A 19,866-nucleotide genomic window follows, 5' to 3' on the forward strand; every position below is an offset into this window, starting at 1 on the left:
CTGACAGGCTTGGGGCATCGACCACCTCTCTAGGAAGCCTGTTCCAGTGTTTGACCACCCTGTCAGTAAAGAAATGCTTCCTAATGTCCAGTCTAAACCTCCCTTGGTGCAGCTTTGAACCATTCCCATGCATCCTATCACTGGATACCAGCAAGAAGGGATCAGCACCTCCCTCTCCACTTCCCCTCCTCAGGAAGCTGTAGAGAGTAATGAGGCTGCTCCTCAGCCTCCTTTTCTCCAAACTAGACAAGCCTGAAGTCCGTATGCACCCCTCACAGGGCATTCTTTCCAGCCCTTTCACCAGTTTTGTTGCCCACTGGGGTGGGGCCTTTACAGCCAGAAACACAGATTGAGCAAAGGAATCAGATTTTGTAGCTCAGGACTTAAAATAGACATAGAAGCTCTGGAGACCAGACAAAGAGGGGCACAGAGGTGTACTCAATTTCTCGAAAATAAGAGCACATGGGAGCCCTCTTGCCCATCTCTGGCATTCTTGATTTGTGAGATCCCAGCCACCATGAGTCTTGTCCTTTCTAATGCTGCTGTGAATCACTAAAAACTTCATTGCAATAGAGGTTACAGTGGTTCCAAATTTAAAGCGAATGAAAGCAAAAAGTAGTATATTTTATGTGCACATATACTTGCTAAGCTAGCCAGAGTTGTCTGGCTTTTGTGTTCTCCTACTGTCTCTTTAGAATTGAACAAAATATTTGAACATGTTGTTTTGTAATGTATTGCCAGGCAACGTGATGTCTGCCACTTTCCCCACGCTTTTTGCCTTGTTCATAACAGGGTCCCTTCCTGCTTCTCTTTGGGCAAGCTGATGAGAGAAGGAGGAAGGATAATGCTTTGTGTAAGCAAGTTTCAACTCAGTTTTACCAGTGGGTTCAGTTTCTGCAGTCAAAGTAGCCCAGCTGTTGGGCTCTGTTGAATGTCAGTGCTCCCACAGCAGGAGAGGGTGAATGAGATGTATGAGATGTTTCTGAGACCATGGGATTACAGCCAACTATATTAATGTCAACTGAAATAGCCAACAATTTACATTAATTTGATAGGCTGTGATCTGTGCTGGTTCACAAGTGGATGCACTTAGCACCCATTCAGCTTTGCCACTGCAAGGCAGCAACCTCTAACAAGAAGAGGAGTACAGAGGGTGAACAGCCAGAAACAGTAACCTCTTCAGTGAGCCGTCACATTCACCGTGAGTTAAGCCAGGGCACTTGATTATCCTTTACAATATCTTCAGGTTCCCCTAATTTCATTATTTTACATCAAATGTAATTGTGCGATGACAAAGTAATGAGCATTTCCAAAGTTACCTTCTATTAGCTGACAAAGTCAATGAGTATGTGACAACCCCCAGTCTGTTACAGTGCAAAGGAAACTGGGTAAATTTAAATTATCTTCAGTACAAGTTAGTTCCTTAGCTTGCCAAGGATTCAGTCCACTACTAGGTAATTTTTGTGTTAAGTGTATTTAAAAGATGTTTGTCCAGTTTTAACAATCCAGTGTTATTCCCTCAAAGTACTAATGACAGAAGTAGCAGCTCTCAGTCTGTTGGTGCCTATTTTTGGCTTTTGGCTGTCCAGGCCTGGCAACGCTGTCTGCTAAATGGTGAATGCTTTCACTGGGATTTACTGGATTAAACCTGCAAGGACAAATGACTAAAGATGTGAAGAAACAATCAAAAGATTTATAAGGCATTGGCTGCATCTTTTTATTTGTTTGCAGTCCTCTCCTCTTTCAGTCTATCCCTTCAAGACCTGTGCTGTGGTTGGAAATGGAGGCATTCTGAAAAATTCCAGTTGTGGAGCTGAAATCGATCATTCTGACTTTGTGTTTAGGTAAGAGCTGCTTCACCTTACCGAAAACTTGGCAGGCTTGGAAGCATGCCAATGCCAGTTTGTAGCAATGAGGAAGGATCTTGACAATTCTTTATTTCTGCCTCTCTAAGGATACTCTTTCTGCTTTGTAGATTTCAGAACGCTACTTCCTAAGTACAGAGGACTATATAGATACATGTATGATCTATGATTGCAAAGATACCTTGCCAGTGATGTGAAACATGATTATCTGAGAACCTGAAATTTCTATTCATTTAACATCCTTTAGGAGAGGGAACTTTTTTTTTCTTTTCTTTTCTTTTTTTTTTTAATCAGGAGGAGAGAATAAAGAGAACCCTGAAATTGAAATAAGAAAGGCTGGTATTAAATGTCACATGTTTACCTTTACCTCTGGTTTAACAAAGGTTTTACTTAGCCTTAGGTTGGCTCACTAATGCAGTAATTTAACTGCCCCGATATTTGTCTCACCTTCTGTTTTCTGTTAGCCATCTAAAAAATTAGGCATCTAATTTAAGTATTTTTTTTCAGCTCCCTCTACAGATTGTTGAGAAAACCAGGCATACTCAGAGTGTAATTTGGCCTACTCTCTGAGTACATGTCTCACACTTTATAGTTCCTGCAAGGGAGCAGAGTAACAGAGTGAAGGTTCTTCTCTCAGTGATGTCCAATCACACAGTCTGCTGGATTTTGTTTGCGTTCCTACTTTTGACTAATATTTGGGCTTTTCAAATTAAAAACAAAGCAAAACAAAACAAAACAAAGTCTTTCCAGTTAGATATCTTAATAAAAATGGGAAATCTACATACTGAGATGCTAAATTTACTAAGTGACTGAGTTTTAAAAAATGCTTTCTTTACCTTTCTTTACCAGAAACAACCGTTTCCGTAATTGGGCAAGTTGTGCCATTGTTGTTAGAAGACATAATAGAAGGCTTTCAGAAGAAATGCATTGTTTAAGCAGGAGGAGCAATATTTCCTAGTGGCTAACATAGGGTATTCATACCTCCTCTGGGGATTTTAACTTTGCTCCTGATTTGTGAGACGGTTTATGAAAATGAGCTCTCTGTGCCCTATTTTAACCATCTGTACAGTAGATTAAATATTCTTACTAGAAGTGCTGTAAGCCTTATTTAATATTTGTAAAGTGCTTAGATATCCCTGGGAGCTGACGTGAAAGTGTCATTGCACAGGAGAGGAATTCGCAAATAATAACTGTAAAGCATTTCTGGTGCGCATCTGTTTAAGTAAATGTTTCTCAATTACAGGTGTAACCTCCCTCCAACCACGGGAAGCATTAGCAAAGATGTTGGCAATAAAACAAACCTTGTGACTGTTAATCCGAGTATCATAGCTCAGAAGTAAGTACTACTGCAAATCTGTTTTTGTGCTATATTGTATAATAGTTTGACATGATTTAGATTTTGTTGGAAATCCATTGGGATACCAGCACAGAGAGCAGTGCATGCAGATTACTTCATTAAGCCCTAGTTCCCATGTAAAATATGTACCAGCCTAAACAGAAATCTGTTAAACCTGGCCTTTTTTGTAGCAGAAAGGAGTCAGCAATACCCAGATTAGCAAGTGCCTTGGTTGGCACCAGGCCACAATTTATGACAGAGTAAAATTGAAGGTTGCAAGCCCGAGCCTCTTCTTTTCCCCCCATGACCCTCATGATCCCAGCATAGGAAAGGAATTGTAATCATAAGTCAGGAAAGCTTGGAAATGTGTGTCCAACTCTATCAGTAGGACTGTAAGCACATGTTCTTAGGTAATGTGCTTAGAGGCTGTTCTGATGAAGGCTATTTCCTGAATGGAGGCCCAATTTCTGTAATCCATTTTCTCAAACCATACGAAAGCTGCTCACACACTTTTTTCTCAGCAAAGTTTTTTTTTTCACCTGCTTGATGAAAAGAAAATCAAATAAGGCCAGGCTGACTAATCTGACATCTTCAGCAGGCTGAAACTGCAGCTTATCTATGAAAAGGACTGCTGTGGTATGTTATTTACTGCTTACTGATCTTACTGTATCTTATTGTCTGTCATATCTGTATTTGTCAAATAGACAACACCAGGCAAAGCTTTTTTTTGTTGTTTTTCCTTTAAAGGAAGAAGTAAAAGTACAGTGAGCATAGAAATGACTAACAGCCATTTGTCATTGATTCAAGGATAGAACTTGATTTTTTGCAGTGAGTACTAACTACCTCGATGCTTACCCAGCCCTTTTTGACTTAAATGAAGATGAATTATTGCTTTCCCAAAAATAGATTTAGCTCATTGATGTTAGTGGGGTTGCACAAGAATATGAGGAAGGAAAACTGTCTGGTGACTCAGCATTATTGGTGACTAGTGACCTGATGCACAATTTGTCTGGGCTTGATCAAAGTGTTCTGCCACAGCTGCACTCATTTTTTAGCCAAATTAAACCACACTAGGGTTAATAGGATTTACACTGAAGGAAATAGGAGCTAAACCTGTGTGAGGACAAAATGAGATTATGAGAAGACTTTAGGAATTAAAAAAATTAATTCTTTAAATATTCAGAGGACACTGTAAATGCTTTTGAAGGAGTAGCAGGAAGCAATTTGGCACCATTTAGCAGAACTAAGTTTGTTTCTTCTCTCAGAAGACTTTATTCTGACTTTATTCACTTTAATTTCTAATTCTGTGTTTGGGTACTGGGTTAGTCCAATGTTGTTATTGTTAAGGTTAATCAGCTTTTGAACTGTGTCAGTCAGGGTGTATAATGTAGGTGAACTCTCTTGGAAGAAAGAAGCACAGTTCTTATGTTTCCTAATGGAGCTGGGCTACACTGCACCTTACGGTGGCAGAGCTGGAAAGGAAAACAAGACGAGGTTGAGTTGTTCAGGTTTCCAGCTGAGGAAGAAGAAGATCTGAATTCTGTCCTGAAGGCTCTTTATATACTTTACACTGAGTAGAAAAAGAGAAGATTCTTGGAGTAGAGGCCAGAAGTTCACACTTCAGCCACGCTTCCTAGACATAGACTCAGGCATTTCTTGTTTTTTTTGGCTGTGTGACTCTTTGCCTGCACAGGGGCCCAGGGTCAATAGGAGGGGCTGAGTCTCTCTCATTCATTTTGTTTCAGAGTCTGGTGGTAATAGTACTTTTCTGGGTAGCAGAAGCTGTAAGCTTAAACCCCTTCAGGCTGAGAAGGGGTGTATCACTCCTTGCATGAGTTCAGTTGTGCAAGAAGTAACTGATAACTTCTCCGTGAGGGTTTTGAATGGAAATGGCGGTGGCTGCTGTCCTCTGTCTTGAAGTGCTGCATGAGAAGAGGGTTTGAACCTACTCAAGTTGTGAAGAGAAATAAAACCAAGTTTTCCAGTTTCTGCTGGAGCCATTTGTGAAAAGTGGGCTCTGGTAGCCTTTAAAAGGTGAAAATACACTGCTCAGATAGACAACTACCTACAAAAGAGGATTCAGTGTTTTGAATCCCAAAGGGAGTGTGAGCACCATATGTTCAGGTGATTCAGACAACTCAGATCTATAGAGGAAACAAGTTGAGTGACCCTCTTGTGTCTTGTATCACTTCCTGGATAACTCTGGAAGTTCACTTTTCAATATTTGGGAGCATGGAATTATCCAATGGTGAGAACTAAGTGTCTTTCCTGGCTGTTGGAGAACCAAAGCATATGAAGATAAATCCTTTTCATTTGTGAAGTTAGATCTCTAAGTCTTTACAGATCTCCATGTGTTCCCTTTGTAGTCGAAGGAGATAAATAGACATGCCTATATTTTCATCTATTTTAAAAGCATATCAAAAGCAACTAAGACCCTGCAAAACTTGAGCACACACTAATCTTTAACACTCCAAGACTGCCCGCATGCATACTTGTATTTCCACACAGAGCAGACACCCAGATTTTGAAGAGAGGTTATTGTATACCTATTGATGTAAGAAACACATTTCACGAACGCATGCAGTACATACCATAGTGCATGTATTTTTAAGCAGAGAAAGTATAAATAGGAATTTTTTTTTGCATTCTCCTTTGAAATTTCTTGAATCGATCAATTCTGTAAACAGGTCCTGGTCTCATTAGCAGTGAATTCAGTAGCTCCCATGTTGCCAGTTCAATCCTATGAAGTGTGTTCTTATTATACAATAAAGCCAGATTTTCATAACTACACATGTGACAACATATAACAGGTTGGTATAAATTTGCAATGTAGACAGGCTGAACTGATGCAGCAGAGTTCATAATTCATATATGCAAGTTCAGTTGTGCTGGTTTGGTCTGTAATATTTATATCAATAGTACATTCCATTCACTCTTTTCCTAAAATGTACTTTGCAGATACAACAAACTAAATGAAAAGAAAACAGAATTTCTGGAGAACATTGCGGTCTATGGAGATGCTTTTCTTTTATTGCCAGCATTTTCCTTCAGAAGCAACACAGCCACTTCTTTTAAAGTGTATCACACTCTGCAAGAGTTCAAAGCAACCCAAAGGGCAATATTTTTTCACCCCACTTATCTGAAAAGTCTTGCCCAGTTCTGGAGAACTAAGGGTGTGAAAGCCTACCGGTTATCATCTGGTTTTATGATCACTAGTGCTGCTCTTGAGCTGTGTGAGAATGTGAAGCTCTATGGCTTCTGGCCTTTCTCAAAATCCACAGAGAAGATGCCAATTAGCCACCACTATTACGACAACCAGCTGCCTAAACCAGGTTTCCATGCAATGCCCAAAGAATACAACCAGATCCTTCAGCTTCATGGCAAAGGCATTTTGAAGTTGCAGTTTGGTAAATGTGAATCAGACTAAAAAGGTAGGTCATATTCTTACCACATAAAATGTCTTTATTCAAGTAATTTATCAAGGGAAAACTTGTTTTGCGAACAGTGTGGGTCTGTTCTTCCTTAGAGAGACATTTCTATCTTACACTCAATGAAGTTATGTTCATAAATAAGTGAAAGGTTGGAGTTTCCTGAATAAATATAATCTACCACAGGGTTGAGAAATGTTTTCTAATTGCGAACTTTAGATGGGAAGCATAGCTAAATACATATTATCATCATAATTCACAGTCAGTCAGTACTGCCTCCTTATCTCAGATACGTGTCTTCACCAGCCTATGTTTGGTTTGGTATAAATTCCCATGAACCAGCCTTTGTGAATTGCTTTATTAAGGGCAGTCACATACTATGATCTACAAGAGTGTCATGGTTTAACCCCAGCCAGCAACTAAGCACCATGCAGCTGCTCACTCGCTTCCCCCCCACCCAGTGGGATGGGGGAGAGAATCGGGGAAAAAAAAAGTAAAACTCATGGGTTGAGATAAGAACAGTTTAATAGAACAGAAAGGAAGAAAATAATGATAATAACAATAATAAAATTACAATAATAATAATAAAAGGATTGGAATATACAAAACAAGTGATGCACAGTGCAATTGCTCACTACTCACTGACCGATGCCCAGTTAGTTCCCGAGCAGCAATCAATCACCCCCACCCCCACTCCCACCAGTTTATATACTGGGCATGACATCCCATAGTATGGAATATCCCTTTGGCCAGTTTGGGTCAGCTACCCTGGCTGTGTCCCCTCCCAACTTCTTGTGCCCCTCCAGCCTTCTTGCTGGCTGGGCATGAGAAGCTGAAAAATCCTTGACTCAGTCTAAACACTACTTAGCAACAACTGAAAACAACAGTGTGTTATCAATGTTATTCTCATACTGAATCCAGAACATAACACTATACTATCTACTGGAAAAAAAAAATCAATTCTATCCCAGCCAAAACCAGGACAAAGAGAAGCCACCTAATCCTGGCACAGCCTTTCCAGATATATACAGAGGCCAAAGTAAGGATTAAGATTGCCCCATGAAGGAGTAGCATGCGTATGCGCCCTTGTTCCCTCTTGTTAGGTAGAGATAAGTTTAGAGCAGCATGCTTTCGCAGCCCTGGGCTGCGGAACAGCTTGTGGACAGCAGTGAGGAAGCTGCCATACACTATAGCAGATCTTGCTGAGGATTTTACCTTGAGGCAGCTAAGAATCTGGGAGTTACAAATATAGGATGAAGTGTCATTCCCTTTGCTCTGTCCTTTCTAACTGTCCCATCCCCCTTGGACCTCTACCTTCTGTGTATTGCCTCAGAGAAATGCAGCACAGAGTCTGGCCTCTGACCTTGAGCCAATTTACCACGTACAGATTACAGATGACTTTGAAAAGATTTGACAGCATGTTTTCAATCTTGATTTGCCCTGTTGACAAAGTAAGACCAATTTGTATAAATACTTCTTCATCTTTTAAGCTAATTCAGAAATTCCCCAGCTCACAATACTGTTGTTGGATTTGCCTTTCACAGAACTCTATTTTTCCAGGGGGTTCAAGTTAATATGACAGTAAGTGAAATGTACAGTAGAACTACCATTGTATATAATATGCTTTAATTGGACTGGTGTAATCTTACGACTGTATTACTCAAGTTAAATAAATAAAAAGAGCATCATCTTGTTCAAGCCAGAAATTTTAAGTTCAAAAGCTAAGGGCTTTTCTTCTGGCTAGGTTCTGAAATGTATTTGAAAATATCCTTTGATGGTATTTAGAAAACATGCTATCAAAGATACATTCACAGTTGGTTCATTGTCAGAGACTGCTAAGTTTTAAACTAGCAGATTGCTAGTACCAAGAAGGCACAATTTTATTCAGTATCAGTTTATTTGAAGAAATAGAAAAATAAACTGGTTTCATATAAAATTAGAATAATATAAAACATGTGACAAGGGACCTAGAAGTCATCTAGTGAATCCATTCTCCTAGTGCATGGAAGGAGATGATCTAGGAGGAGGTGTATGTGTATGCAGTTTCATGTGGCTGAGATATGCTTTTTTGCTTGAAAAAAGTTGCAGCATATTGGAAAGGTTAAGAAATACATAATGTATTTTTCTTAGTGGCTAAGCTGTTTATACCCTGCGGTTTCAATTGTATTTATTCTTCCTATAATATAAATCGCCGGAGACATACCATGTAATTTTAATTGTAGTAACTACACCAGCTAAGAAAATGAAAGGCAGCTCTTTATGAATATTTAATCTAGAAAGAACCAGATAGAAGCCACAAAAATGTTTAAGCATCTGTATGGGTTAATTAATGCTGTCCATGCTTGACAGACTGAAAAGCACTTCTGTGGCCAAATTAGCAAAATAAGCTGTAAAGAAAAAAACAACGAGAAGGATAAGTTGTGCTGCCCTAATTTACACTTACATTTACAAAGAGAAAAGTTAGCCCTTTAAAACCAAATAAATTAAATGCTTTCAGTATGAGCTACCATTCTACTACTATTATCTACTATTAGAGATAATTGAAATTCTATAATAAGTATATTTCACTGAAAATGACCTTTTCTAAAAATTGAACAATCTCCTTTCTCTTTTTAATTTCCCTTTTATGTTCTTCTCCCTGCTCCACGATCTTTCCTGTTAGTGTGTAGCTGAAGGTTCCTTACACCACTGGGTGCCCACAGAAGTCTCAGGCAGAACTTCCCTCACAGGTTACTGGGACACAAAATGTTGCTGCTGTAAATAAGAAGTGAAGGAAGCTGCTCTTCTGCAAGCACCTATATTGCAAGCAGGTGGCAGGTTCTGGAACAGTATGGGGAGAGCATAACTGCATCCCAATGAATCATTTTGGCAGTATTGCTCCTAAACACCATCCTTGCCATTGTAAGGGTGAACTTGTCTTATTGGATAGAGAGAATTGTCAGATATGAGAACCCTGTAGAGCTTGTGCTGAACGATGTGAGAAACTCCATCTGCCTTAATATCTGCTCCTGCACCTTTATGATTATGCTCAACAGACATGTACATGTCTTTGCTAAAGTAGATGCATACCTATCACAGATGGTAAAGTGGAAAATGAGACATCAGCAAAGTCTTGAAATGCAATTAAAATAATGAACTTTATTATTTTGTATTAAATTACCAAATCATTTTTGCTATGGCCCTGCAGCTGAAGGAAGTCTTCTTTGTTCATTGGTTTAACCTGATAAGCCTGAAGGGCATGTCATTAGCTTCAAGTAAACATAGGTTCAAGGAGGGGAAATGGCCTGATCCATATTTAAAAATAGACAGAAAAATCTGATTAGAAAAATTGTCAGATGATAAATTAATCAGGCTGGCAAAACTTTCATTGCCCAGAAGCCCGGTTAAAATGCAAATTTTGTCTGACCAAGAATCTCTCGGGTTTTACATTTGCTAGAAAGAAACAGCAGGGAAGGTGAGTATATGTTGCTTTGATATACAGCACAGTAACGTCAAGCAGCTGCTCAGAGGAGTTAGTCAACAGAAAATAACGTAGAAAGAAAGAATGAAACTGAGACTCCCTGAGCCTGGGGAAGAGAGTAGTGTTCAATTGTCCGAGCAGAAGGACAGAAGGAGGACAGGTTGAACAGAGGTGTGCTGGTGGTTAGGGAGTAAGAACTGCTGAAACTTCGACTGAGGGTGAGTGTATCTTACCTGGAAAGTAAATATTGGGTCTGGGCTTTTTAATTCCAACCAGATGATTAAAAGCCTTCTATTTCTGACAGAGACAGCAGCAGTGTAGCCCTCCACTCAAGGTGGAGCTAGTAGGGCAGCATCCTGTAAAGCAGGGGGCTGCCTGCTTACTTGCTCAGGAATTAACATCAGAGAACCATTTTGTTCCAAACTCTGTCGTTGTGTGATCTTTTTCTTAACCTTGAAAGTTACTGCAATCCAAATAAGTGATAAATACTGTTAAAAATAACCTATTTATAAATACAATTGTTATAAATAACCTATTTATAACAGTAGGATACCAACATGAGCTTAAATTCTGCTGAAATTCTTTTATGCTTGTGGTGTCTCAATGTAGCTGGAGAAATATGAACTGCCCCACATTTCGCTTTTAATTACCTTGAGAAAAATGATACCACATTTTGAAAATAAGGACACCTCTGGATTCCTGTCAGGCAGCCAAATTTCAGCCTATGCTTGACTTGGGCAAATATTACACAGCGTGAAATTATTAGATGTATACAACAATTGAAAGAAAGGTCTTCTGCTTTAGTACCCATACCGTATAGCTTTAAGCACACACTTTGCTCATGTGTTCAGCCACTAAGTTTTAGTGTTAAGAATAATGTTGGTAGTGAAACAAGTGGAGATAAGTTGCTTCTGGTTTAGTTAAAACCCGCCAGAATAGAAAAATATAGATTAAATCAAATTAGAACTTATGTTAGATTTCAAATAAAATGAAAAAGTATTTACAGATCTAGAAGGGTTTTGTTTGGTTTTGTTTTGTTTTTCCACAGCAGAACTAGCCTGTTGAAGAAACAGAATAGTTTCAATCTCTAGCTATTTCAAAATATGAGTAAGATAATATAATTTAGAACATATCCATATTCAGATTAGCAGAAGATACTGGTTGCACCCAGCCTTGGTTAGCTTAGGAAGCCTGAAGAGGGTGATGCAGGTGGGGTAAGTGTGAGAAGTTCTGGGGGTATTCAGATGAAGGAGTCCTCCTTTAGAAAGAGCAGATGCTCGAGCTAGATCAGGCACAAGCAGTTTAGCTTACCCAGGAGAATTTTGTGAGTCTGTGATGCTGTATAATAAATGTCACAGACTCCCAGTCTGAAATAAGGATGAAAAAACAGATGCAGAAGGTGAAATGGATACACAGAAGACTAAGCTATTGGCTTATTTTGAATAGAACAAGCAGTTTTCCTACTATACAAGAAATATCAATAACATATTTTATTGTTTTAATTCCAGGGTGATGATCCTAAGGAGACAATTTGTGTGTATCTCAGCAGTTCGGTGTTGGATTTGATCTGATGTGATTTTGTGAGCATTAAACTGCATTATTACAATAGAGAAATATTTTACACTTGGGGAGAAAAGAAAGAGATTTTTTTCACACAGTGACTGCTACATTTCTGAATTTTGAGCAATCATTTTTTTAAATACAAAATAACATTTATTTGGGAAATTATGAAACTCCTGACTATTGGTTTAATTGTAGCAAAGCACAATCTCAGGATGGTGGCAATATGCACATTCATCATGTTTTGCTTCTTAAAGTATCGTTAAACTATTTTTACATAAGTTCTCTGGTTTTGTTAATATCACGTGATACAGGCAATAGTCTCTGTATGGTAGCTGCATGAGTTGGCAGTGAACATTTTCAATTGAGAACTTGATCCTGTAAACACTAGCATTTGTCTACATGAGAAAGGTGATGAGAAGAGCTGCAGAGGAGTAATTAATTGAGAGCTATGTCATTCTTAGTTTGTCCCAGGGTGCACAGATGAAAAAATCCCTCAGGTTAGAGATAGTCAAGTGGTTTATGGGCTTTCATTTTGTGGGCAATAGATAATGCTGTGGATTTAATGGGCTTTTATTTTGTGGGCAATAGATAATGCTGTGGATTTAATGGGATCACTCATGTGAATGATGTTAATTTTGTGAACAAGTGTTTGAAGGACCAGAGCTGTATAATTGTTTTTAAACCCCTCTTCTTGCTTGTGTTCCTGTCTAAGGTCCAGTTCAGCTCCAAACGAGGACAATAAACTAGGTTCCATGCTGCAATCCCCAGAGTTCTGGTAGGGCATGACTTTGCAGACATTCCTGCAATCCCAGCTCTGTATCTTGGCTGACTTACGAGATGGGCCATTCATTAGAAAAATGATAGGTACCAAACCTATCATTTCTTCTATTTCTTTTTCACCTAACATCTGTCGTATCAATATGTGACTACAGATAAGGAAACTACACTAAGCATTATTAGAAGAATGTTCCTCTTACATCAACCTCAAGCTCTTCTCCTATACCAGGATATATGAGAAAAGAACCTACAGTCACTTAATTTAAAACCCATGCAGTTCTTGTGCTTTCAGTTTCTGTATGGTCCAGGAATACCTGTGGAGCAACATCCTGCAACAAGAGAAAGTGAAATATCAGCCCAATGAAAAGAATCACTTTAACATTTACAGGAGCTATGACAAGCAGTTGTTGCCCTAGCTATGGCTGCTTATAAGTTATTGCTTTGATGTTTTACTGCAAGGAAAAAAACAAACCAAACCAAACCAAACCAATTTTGTAATAACCAGTTTCTGTTAAAAGAAGAGTTTCAGTGGCTTTTTTGAGAGTCTATTGAATGATTGGTTCAAAGATAGAGTGTCCTTCTCTTCTTACAGTCAGATACTATCGAGTATTTTGTTTACTAAAACTCCTTTTGCCACTGTAGCATTAAATCCCCAACCAACTGATTTAAAGAGCATTCAATATTCCACTCATTGAAGATTATATGTGCAAAAAAATCCTACTTAAATGAAATGAACTTTATAAAATAAGGTTCAAAAAAACTTTTAAACTGATACTTCATAAGAGCATTTCTATATTGTTGTTATATTTGAAGGCTTACCTTGCAGCAGTTTTAAAATCACATAAATAATCCTGAAAGTATTAGAATCAATCATTATGGTTCCAGGTCTGTTAGTTGAGACACATTCAGCATCTTGATCCATTTCCAAGATAATGGTATCAGAATCCAATACTACTCCTACCCAAGCAGAAGCGTCCATAAATCCTGGCTGCACATATCAGCAATAAAGTCAATTTTTGAAAATAAAGTTTTTAAAAAATAGATAGTGCTTTGGGGCATTGAATGACACCACTAATATGCAAGTGGTCCTCTGAATATCAGTAGGGCTTTTAACAGAAACAAAGCCATCACAATTGAGTTGATAGGTACATCTGTGTTCCCAGCTGGTGACTGAAAGAGGCGAGCACACAGGTTTGATTTACTGTGATCTGCTGTGGTTCCAGCACCACACGTCCACATTTTGTCTTCACCAGCAGTGAAATTGTGCCAGTTTCTGGCCACAGGCATCTGCTGCTCATGTGCAGAGAGCTGGCTGCTGCAAGACCCTGCATCCATGTTACAAGTGTTATGGATGATTGCCTACTGCAAGACCCTAGTTATAGATCAAAGACAAATTTGCTCCCAAAAGAGCTCCTCCTATGCCATAAATCACTCACGTAGACTGTCCCTGAGTGTTTGTAGCTGGAAGCTGTGCAAAGTGATGTAGTTGTCCTTTGGGTGATGCAAACAGCCTAGGTTGAGGAGAACCACATCATATTTCATCCAGAGAGACAGAGACACACCTGTGTTCAGGCAAGGACTGTAACTTATTCCAGTCTAGTTTAGTGCAATGAGATGATCTTGGCTGTGTAGCAGGTACATGGTTTGACTTGGAAAAATTCATGCATCTTTTGGAGATTGAGAGGATCTTGCATTGTATCCAGATCAATTGCAAGTGCTTTGTGTGCATGTAAAGATGATGCAAAGGGTATCATTCATTGCTCAGATTAAACTAAATTAACTACTCAGCGTGAGTGAAGTGGCGAAACCTGGTTGTGTGTACATAGAAGATGTGGAGAGGAGAAAATGAAATTTACTTGCAGTGGAGAAGCAACGTTTTTCAAAAGCATTTGTTAGTTAGCACAGTATTGTATTATCTCAGTGAATAAATGTATATACAGTGTACCATGACACACCATAAAGAGCTGAAGTTACTGTGTGTCTGTACTATTTCTGTGCAGCCATGTTATTTATAACACACGTGTTAATAACTGGAAAGGTTATTGGAATGCATTTTAAGAGCACTTTAGCCAAAAAGAAGAAACCTATTCTAGTTTCCTTAATGAAAAGAGGTCTTAACTGAAGGACAGTGATGTAGCACACACAAATGAGAGCAAACAGAAAGCTCTGTAACATGGACAGACACTTTGACTTTTTAGTGCTGTTTCAGTGAAGTTTACACTTGCCATTGGCCTGAAGACCTGATTCTCTATGTTCTCAAAGCTGACAGTGATTTGTGTGGAGCACAGGACTGACAAGAAATACATGGAGGAATTGTTAACCTTTCCTATCTACAAATACTCTTAACTCCTCATAGAATAAAAATATACCCTATTAGACTTTAGATTAAGAACCTATTTTTAACGTAGCTTTCTCAGGCCTTGCTCCAGACATGAAGTTACTATGAGATGTTAGTTGCATCCACTTCCCTCCACAGAAGCACAGACCTTGTACTCGGCTTTATTATTGCTACTGCTGCTGTGTGCTTGGTGGCTAGGTCGTGTTAATTTGTTTACAGGCTGGGCAAGTTAATAGCATTTCTGTGTGACAGGATACAGTCAGATTGATCAAGACTTGCTGAAGTACACTCACTGTGGGAGTGGATGTTTTCTTGGGTAGCTGAATAAATTATTTCTCATTTATTTTACATCTGCGATTTGTTATTTATTTTACACCTGTGATTTCTTGTTTATTTTACATCTGTGCCAGGTTAATGATGAATAAATGGATTTTGTACCTGGCTGGAGATGTTTATGACACTTTGGCAAGACTGAGCCAAGTGCAGTTTTTATGAAGGATTCTTGACCAAAGGTTAGGAAGGGCCTTTCATTCCCTCTACTTCACATGAGGAATAATCATTTTTAGGGTTTGTGGGCCTCCAATGCTGTCACATGCTGTGGAATGAATATTGAGATTAAATAGTTTTCTAAAGATAGAAACACTGACAACGTGCTAATAGTTCCACTGTACCTTTGCAGAGGCTGACAGTGTCCTTGCACATGACTGCCTCACATCATCATTAGATTAAAGCCTGCTTGGCTGCTTTTATTCCTTTTTCTCCTCTGAATCTTTAATGTTGCATCTTCCTTTAGGATCCAGTGCTGCCTTGAGTTGGTTATTTCTCTTCACCCTGCAGGGCCTTATGTAGTCCTGTTTAGTGTCAGGGAGTTTGTATGGCTATGAGTCAAACACTGCTATGCTTGCAGCATAGTAAAACATATTTTAAATGGCTTGGTTTACACCACAAGGAAGTCAGCATGGTGGGATATTTACATTGCCTAACTGGAGGTGCTAAATTTGGGCTGTAGCTCCACAGTGACTTAAGCTGTCATGGCTGGCTACACAGTCCAGTCCTCGTTCTTGCACTGCACCCCTTCCTTCGTGCCATCTCCGGCTCCTGTCTGATCCTACACTGAGCTGTTTTGACACACTGAGCCAGCAAAAACCTAGCATGGCAACAAAAAGAGAAAACTGGTTCATGCCAACAGAGCCAGAGGAATTTCAGAGTCAAAGCAAAGGAGGGGGTGAGACCATGCAGGTGGGACTGTAAGGACACAGTGGGGCCGTCTGTTACGTGTCGGCTGTTGGACAGGCCCAGTGGTCCCCTGAAACCTCGGTCACCTCAGGAAGGTCACAGCTCTGGGGGCCTCCGTGGCCAGAGGGGAGAGATGGGCTCCTGCAAGGGGGGATTGCAGCACAGCAGCTGCTCTGGTGGGCAGGAGCCCATCTCGCCCTGTGGTGACAGAAGGTGCTTAAGGACTCTAGGTAGCTACACTAAGGACTCTAGGTACCTACACTGGTTGATTATTGCTCCCCCTTCTCCCTTTCCCATTACAGTCATTTTAACAAGCTGTTCACCACCAGCAGGTTCAGAAATGATAACTTAAAAAAAGCTTTGACTGTAAACACTATTTTCTCAGTTCACTGACAGTAAGCTTGCATAAACTTGCTCATTATTCAGCACGCCTATGCTTTCAGTCTCTGCTAATCCCAGCACTTCAAACAGCATCTGCAGAGTACAGAGCTGTGCAAGGTCTGGCAGTTTTGAGACCAGTTAGTCTCACTTTGGTTCTCTTTCCTTTGTACAGTAGTGAGATGTCTGATGTATTGCCGTGCTTGAGTCAAGATGAAATTCTCTGTCCTGTGTGATTCAGGAAAAGAAACTAAATGATCTAGGTGACCTAGCACCTTCTGTGGGCTCCCAAATTCCTAGCAAAATATTCCTGTTGTTATGTATTATTTTATTTTATCCAGTGCAGATATCTGGGTCAGTTAATTGGTCTGGGTTAATTGATCACTTAGATCTTGAGCCTGCACAGACTCTGTGGTGGAGTTACAGTCTGACATGGCAACCTAGGTTTAAAAAACATTTGACCTGGAGATCTTTCTCTGTCCTGTCGCTTGCTGTCATGTGACAAATCTGCAGAGTGAGATCCTGAGCTTCCGTGCAGTAGCTCCTCCACGGACTTTTGGGTCTACAAAGCACACGTCCACTTGTGTACAGGAGTCTGTGCGAGATCAAGCCCAAGGAATATTCTGTGGAGTGCTTTATTCTGAAACAGCTTTATTTCAAACAGCTGATAGCCACTTGTTGCATGCTCTGAAGCAGTAGACTTCTTACACATGAGCTTGTTCGTTAAATATATCTTAGTTTGAAATATTCACAGCCAGGTAGTCCTTCATCTTGTGGTACTTCAGCTGATCTATTTCATCTCTAGGTCTGCTAGCCAAGAACAGTGACAAAGGGATGTGTTTTTACCATATAAAGCCTGGCTCTCTTGATTTTGAATTCTGTCATTTTAGGCAGGAACATCGTCCTTCTCTGAGTTTCTGGACAGCCAAATTTCAAAGGCTGCTGATCTCTCAGGGTATTCTGTAGAAATCATTTGGGCCTTTCAGCTACAGTGCACAATGAGTGGGCAGATTTATATTTATTAAGCTTTGTTCAGATTTTCATAAAGTATTTCTTAATTGGCTCTAAATTATCATAATGGTCAAGTAGAGCATGAAACGATCTGCAGCATGCCACTAAACAAAGGAACTATTGCTGTTATTTAGTGGTCTCCTTTCATAAAGTCGCATTTCAGAATACCTTCCTGTTCTGGGAACGCTGGCTCACCAGGGGAACGACCCCGGGTTACTGGGTTACGGTGCGCTAGTCCAGCTGGGGTAGCAGCCTGTCAGTGCGCTCTCAGTGTCGAGCAAATTCAAGCAATATGACAAGAGCTTAACACGATGGGAGTACATCAGTTTGGGTTTGCTGTAGACCAAGGAGTAAACTTAGTACTGTGATGTGTGATAACTGAGCTCACGTCCCGTCCCTCTGTGTGTGAGCAATAGCTGCCCTTTGGTGGCAGGCGTTGGTAAATACTGGTTTAAACATGAAAACAGTCTGGCTGTTAAATACAAGAAGGAGTGGCATCCTCATGTTGCCATCAAATAAACAGTCAAATCTGTCTTTTGCTAAATTCTGGAGTAGCTTCAGCAATACATTGGCATTTGTTGCTGCACCAGTACTGTTGTGTCTTGTCTTTTTTTCATCCCTCTTTTCTCCAGTGAGGGAGAAAACTCAGACAATTGCATGATGGAAATATTTAATGATCCAACTATGAATTCATGGTATCATGGCAAGGCCATCAGAGTGAAACACGCTAATGGTTGTGACAGGAGAGTCTTGTCTAAGACAATATTGCTGGTTTTAAATTCCTCACTATTCACTTTAGTCCCTGACAAGACGAGATTCTTCACAGCAAGTCTGTAGTTCAACAACCTGTTAGGCTTCTGAGCTCTTGGCTCAGCTGTGAGATGATTCCCTAAAAACACCTCCTTCTTGGTGTATTTATTGTTAGTGCTTATGGTACAAACCCATTCTTAAATTCTTGTGAAATTGAAGTGTATCAGCTGACATTTCTGCATGTTTTATATGCACATTTTATATAGTAGCTTCATATGTATTCTTTATGTTAATATTCTTAATATTCTTTTCTTTAAGTGTCTAATAAAAATTATTTAAAATATTCATTATATTTTATGCTATGAGAGTAAACTGCGGGGCAAGTTACATAATGCCACCTAAAAAACCAGTGATACAATGCAAAATCATTTTTAAGGGTATCTGACTGATTTCTAGAAGGTATTTTTGTTAGTCATTTGGACACTTGCTGCTTAGATTTACCTTTTTAAGGTGGGTCTAAGAGGCCACCTCTGCTTCTGATTTATTTCAAGATCTGCAAGTGAGGAGATAGGTGGAGAGGTTCTACACAGAGCTGCTCCTAAGGGATGGCAAATGCATGTTTTTTTCTTTTAAGAGACTGTTCCATGTGTCATAATGTAATTAATTCCATAAAGTTTCTGTGATAGCTTTTGCCCAGAGGTTTCATTGTCTCTTAAAATGTGTATTGTTTTCATTCATTTTGGTTCCATTCTTTTCAATGCAATTGTCAAAGCAGAGCTTATCCCCCCTTGGAGCTGGTATAATTGTGCTCCTCCACATGCGCCAAGCTCTGTGTGAAGCTGCTAGTGTAGGCTCTGCTACTGCTGTTTCCAAAAAGGCTCTCTCAAATTCTCTCAGTGCTGAACTTATGTTTTCAGATGTGAACTTGATATTGTCTGAGTAGAATGTGTGCAGCGTAACTTAGAAGTGTCCCTGCGCAGGATTTAGGAGGAGGCACAGAAAGCCCCTCAACCGTGTGTGTGCTTTTATTACAGAAAACCAGGATGAATTTGTATTGTTGAGTCATCTGTTATGGCTGATTTAATTTGTACTTTGTTTTCATGTTTTAAGTGCCTAATGATTTTTTTGTCAAGGAGGCAACGGTTTCACTGTTATAATGCGTACTTAGAATTCTGCACTTGTTACCTGTTCTGTAATAGAATATTTTTGCAGTTTCTGTTTGGAAATAAAGAATTATTAGGCATAATTGTGATTTTTTTCTTTTTTGAATTCCTGAGACTTAACACTCAAAAATATGTCTTCTGAGGCACAGCAGCGTACAAAATGCATTAGTCTGATTTCTCTACAGTAGCTTTAGCAACTGCTGGTAGAAATATGGACAGTTCCTTAAAACTGTGCAAGGAATAAAGCAAGCTGTGCTTAAAAACAGGTATGGGGGGGTTGGGGCATTGGTACATGTATAAATACATATTGCTTAAATAATACCTTCATGTAATTTCAGTCTTTCCTGTTCTTGTATGGCAACACAGTTAACCATCTTCTTCTGTTAATTCTAATGACTTGAAATATTTTTTTAAATTATTTATTGAAGAAAATTCAAACAAGGAAAGGAACCAAACAAGAAACAAAAATTGTTACCGTTTTCCTCTAAAAATAGCTATTAAATTTGAAAACTATCTCTAAAAATAACTGAACACTTTGAAAACAGTGATTAACTGAAAATG

At 39.4% G+C, this 19,866-nt stretch overlaps 1 protein-coding gene across 1 annotated transcript in view; it reads left to right on the forward strand.

The window, feature by feature from the left end:
- Positions 1-19,388, forward strand: part of ST8SIA6 (ST8 alpha-N-acetyl-neuraminide alpha-2,8-sialyltransferase 6) — a 47,785-nt gene extending 28,397 nt beyond the window's left edge. The window contains exons 6-9 of the mRNA XM_075048240.1: positions 1,732-1,844; positions 3,109-3,201; positions 6,160-6,632; positions 11,598-19,388. Coding sequence (XP_074904341.1) covers positions 1,732-1,844; positions 3,109-3,201; positions 6,160-6,628 — 675 coding nt within the window. The 3' untranslated portion in view covers positions 6,629-6,632; positions 11,598-19,388. The remainder of the gene's footprint in view (positions 1-1,731; positions 1,845-3,108; positions 3,202-6,159; positions 6,633-11,597) is intronic.
- The last annotated feature ends 478 nt before the right edge of the window (positions 19,389-19,866 follow it).

This window comes from Buteo buteo, chromosome 2 (genome assembly GCF_964188355.1).
Source record: "Buteo buteo chromosome 2, bButBut1.hap1.1, whole genome shotgun sequence".
Taxonomy (NCBI): Eukaryota; Metazoa; Chordata; class Aves; order Accipitriformes; family Accipitridae; genus Buteo; species Buteo buteo.